Source organism: Octodon degus, unplaced genomic scaffold (assembly GCF_000260255.1).
Source record: "Octodon degus isolate 3935 unplaced genomic scaffold, OctDeg1.0 scaffold00095, whole genome shotgun sequence".
Classification (NCBI taxonomy): domain Eukaryota; kingdom Metazoa; phylum Chordata; class Mammalia; order Rodentia; family Octodontidae; genus Octodon; species Octodon degus.
The window spans coordinates 10,855,863-10,860,115 of record NW_004524671.1 but is presented as its reverse complement, the minus strand read 5'-3'; the positions used below and the strand labels follow the sequence as shown (position 1 = coordinate 10,860,115).

The 4,253-nt window shown below is 36.6% G+C and overlaps 1 protein-coding gene across 1 annotated transcript in view; it reads right to left on the bottom strand.

The window, feature by feature from the left end:
• Positions 1–2,373: 2,373 nt before the first annotated feature.
• LOC101580117 (retinal dehydrogenase 1-like) overlaps positions 2,374–4,253 on the bottom strand; it is a 65,060-nt gene continuing 63,180 nt past the window's right edge. Inside the window, exon 9 of the mRNA XM_012516207.2 lies at positions 2,374–2,909. Within this exon, the coding sequence (XP_012371661.1) occupies positions 2,837–2,909 (73 nt within the window). The 3' untranslated portion in view covers positions 2,374–2,836. The remainder of the gene's footprint in view (positions 2,910–4,253) is intronic.

Below are 4,253 nucleotides of genomic sequence, written 5' to 3'. Positions count from 1 at the left end.
CTGCCTGGAAAGTGAATTCTGTTGCTTGATTTGATATTCTTGAAGATGAAATTATTTTCCACCATGTGCAGCTGAGGACAATGACACTATATTTGTGACTCCAAGTTATAAATGGACTAGCAAGATCCTCTAAATTTTTAAGGTTTTAGGGATTATTGCCTATATGAACGTCATACAAATAATGCAACGCATATAATTTTCAGAAACTCAAAACAAACTAATATAGAGCAGATATTTTCTGTTAAATCCTATGATGCATTATTTATGCTATGAAAATTTCATTTTTATGTATTTCAACTTGCCTTTGGCTTTTATGTTATTCTGTATTCAGCTCTCTTTGTTACATAGGAAGATGTTATGGTAGGATGTCACTGTGATGTAACTTTGCAACCTAGTCAGTTTATTTACACATGAGTTTAAATATATCTTTTTAAAAAATCTAGGAACTTTCTGGTTTTAGGGAAAATCAATCTTTCTCTGTGTTTGGATAGCTTTCTTTGTCAATATCCTAAGACTTTAGATTTCCCTAAGATTTAGGTTTCTTTGGTTTCCAAAAATGGTAATTACATTCTCATTCCCAGAAAATGGTACATTTGTCAGTTTATAGGTCTGTTCAAGTTTTATTGTGGGGTTTCTTTTTTTTTTAATTGTTCTTTTTGTGTGTTTTAGGCAAGGGTCTGTAGGTTGTTCAAGGTCTCACTATTAGATCGGTGTCCAAATAATCCGCCTGTTTACAGCCTCCCAAGAGCTGGGATTAGCGGCATATGCCATCACACCCTGTCTCAATTTCCATCTCATGGTGCCCGGGGGGTGGAGCCAACATGGCAGGCCCAGGCTTCCAAACCCCAGCCCCTATGCCTGCTTTCAGGTGTTTTCATCCACTGAGATATTTGGTCCACCATATCCAAGATTGAGGAATGCTTAAATTGCAGGTGAAATGTTTTCAAATTTAAGAAGCTGATGACTTTCATTCTTTTGATCTTGCTATACTTGATAAGAGTCGCTGTCACTGATACCTCTGTCAGTCTTAAAAAGTAGTCTATCAACATAAAATCATTAAGTACTTATATAAAATCTCATTCTGGAAAATAATTGTGCTAGTGATCATTCAGTTTAAATTTTTCAATTGTTGAGCTAAGAACATTTTAAAGTAGGGGGCCTGCCTCTTAGCTCAGTTCTTTAATTGGCTGCTTCAACAAAGCAGTCAGGCTCAGGTTGCTGTGGTTCGATCCCTACAACTCCAGCCAGCCAAATATGCCCTGAAGGCATTTGGAGCAAAAAAAATATGTATAGTAGTATGCAAATATTGTCTTGATTTTACTTGGGCTAAAGTCACTTCCTACAAGGAGCTCCACAGAAGATCACTAAGGGCTTTGCTATAAGCATATAATGGAAGCATAATGCAGTTCTCTTTTACACAAACAGTCTGCTGCCCGGTTGTGCCCATCTCATCTTCAGGTCCACTGCTAGAACAGGAGGCACTACCTCTTGCAAGGCAGAGCACCTCCTGTTACCAGTTTTTAACGTTAACTGGTATTAAGTGAGGCAGGGGGCAGGAGGTAGGCATGTTTTCTGCTAAACTAGAATGGGAGAAATGTATACTAAAACAAAACCAAAGAGGATAGGGGATAGCTTAGCAACTATAATATGGTACTAATGTACAGGGGAGACTATATTGTATAGAATGTCTGTAATTTTCCAATGAAACATATCCACAGAGATTATGTTGTAAAACCTCTTTCTCTTTTATTCACTGAAAATTTGATCATTGTTAAAATTCACGTCCACTCAAATTTCTTTCATGAAGCCATCCACACTTTGTCAGTTAGAAGTCATCAGTACTCCTGTGGCATGTTACTGCACTCTAGGGCTTTGTGGATCCTCGTTTTTAGGGAAGGATGGGTTGTGCTTTGTTCCTTACTAGGCTAATGCAACTGGAGACAAGGGACCAATCACTCTTCACCTGTTTTGCATAACACCCATGCCTAGAACAATGCAGGAACTCAGTAAATTTTTATGAAGGACTGATGCCAGCTTTCTCATGGACTGCTGTGATTTCAAAGATTGCTGTGGAAAAGAAACTCTGTGTCTCTATCCATTTGAGAATGCGTAGATAGCTTATTTAAATTTGAATTTCTATTGGCAATGGTTTGTAGAACTTAATAATTCCCTTCTTCTTGGGCAATTGCCTCCATGTTCATAACACATTCTAATTCATTTTTACCCTTCTATCCTCTCCTTCTTCCTCCTTCCGTCTCTTGATTTTATTTTTCTGGCAATTGCTATGATTAATTAAACACTGCTCCTGAGGGACAGAGTAAATTATTCATGACAGCCCAAAGTTCTAAATAAATAAGAATAATTCAAAATGAGTCATGTAATGTGATTTTAATTAAACGTTATATTCAAATTACAGTTAAACTGTTCATTCTACAAGCAGACATGGCGGTCTAGGAAACATTTCAAGACACTTCACAGACAACATGGTTACTATTCAGTCTGTCATGAATATCAATACTAAGTACTGCAAGCAGCCTTTGAGGGTAAATACCTAAATGTCTACTGGTCCACCTCTATAAAAGATTATTCCTAAAGATTCCTATATAGAAAAGTACATCACTAAAATGAAGTTAAAGAGATCTTGCACTTTGGTTCACAGGTCAAAAGGGAAATGTTTCTTTCACAATAAGCTACATGTCTGGTTTTTAATGCATATTATTAATAACAATCCAATTATTTTAAACTTTAAAATTAAGAAAAATGAATTTTATATTTAAATTCTACACTGGTGAATGGAAGAAATGCCAATTCAGTGAGGAGTCTTCACTCCAGTGGATTATGAGTTCTTCTGAGAGATTTTCATTGTGACAGTCTTGATCTCTGTGTATTCATAGAGGCCTTCTTCACCCCTAAAGAGAGCGAAACAATGACCATAAACATCACTGATGAAAGCAAAGCAATTATATAAATCTGGATTTGGTACAAGTATCTTCTTGTTTATCCATCTAGGAAAATATTTTCTATTCACACTGAACCTAGCCAAATGTAAATCTTTTGTGAGAAGAATTTTTAAAAATTTCTTTCCCTTGGAATGGTTGCATATGCCTACAACCATATTACTTAGAAATATGTGGCAGGAGGATCTCAGTGAATCTGAGGGCATCCTGGGCTACATAAATGAGTTTAAGGCAAGTCTGAACTGCAATGTGAGGCTTACCTCCAAAAATAAATTTTCATTTAAAATAATTGCAATCCCTCAACTGATTTTCATAAAATTCTTCATGTATTACATTAACTAGCAATGCTTCAGCTACTCAAAATATAATTTATCCCAACAAGAATTTTATGTTTTTTAGCATACATTCAGATGAATAAGGAGCTGAGGAGCTGGCTCAATGGAAGAAGTGTTTCCCTGGCAAGTGCAAGGGCCTGAGTTCAATCCCCGGTTCCGCCAAAAAAATAAAAATAAAAAAACACAGATGAATAAGACATACATAGTGTAGGAGCAATGTCAAAAATTATCATTGAAGGGTAGAACCGTAAAATTATAAACTGAAGCAGAATCTGTGTGTACCACATGCTGTTGGCACAGCGCTGGTGAGGGCAGAAAGCGATGACCCTGCCACATGTGTTCTAAGGTGTCCTAAACTTTTGAAGCTGTATTTTATCAATATCCTTTGATTCTTGTTGAAACGAAAGCTTGAACTTCATTTTTTGCTTATTTTATCAATATTCCTGTAGAAATGTGTTAGAGAGCTGGGCCAGCCATGCTGGTCAGCCCTGCAAAGTAATGTAATCATTATGATAAATATTAATACAGATTAATTACTTTTACAAAGGAATTATCCAGAAATGAAATCATAAATAAGAAACTAGAGAAGGAAAAATAATCATTTTGGAGTCTTCAGTCAGTGTCAGTTCTATAAGGCTAGCGACTGAATATTGGTGATGTCATTTACTTCTCGTATCATCTGAAAGGAATATTAACATCTTTATTTCTCAGTAGAGACACAGAATCTTGATAACTTGAACCAGCCACATGGAGGGCCAGGGATAGTGTCAGGACTCTGAGCAGTCAGGCTTCCATTCTGTCTGCTCTGTGTTCCGTCCACTCATCACGCACCACCATCTATGGGTTCAACAGCATCCTAAAGATGCCCGAGGATTTTCACTGCATTAATAAGAGTCAAGCCAATTTTCTTGGATTCTGGATACCTTAATGTACATTATATTTATCTCCAGTGAACACCCAG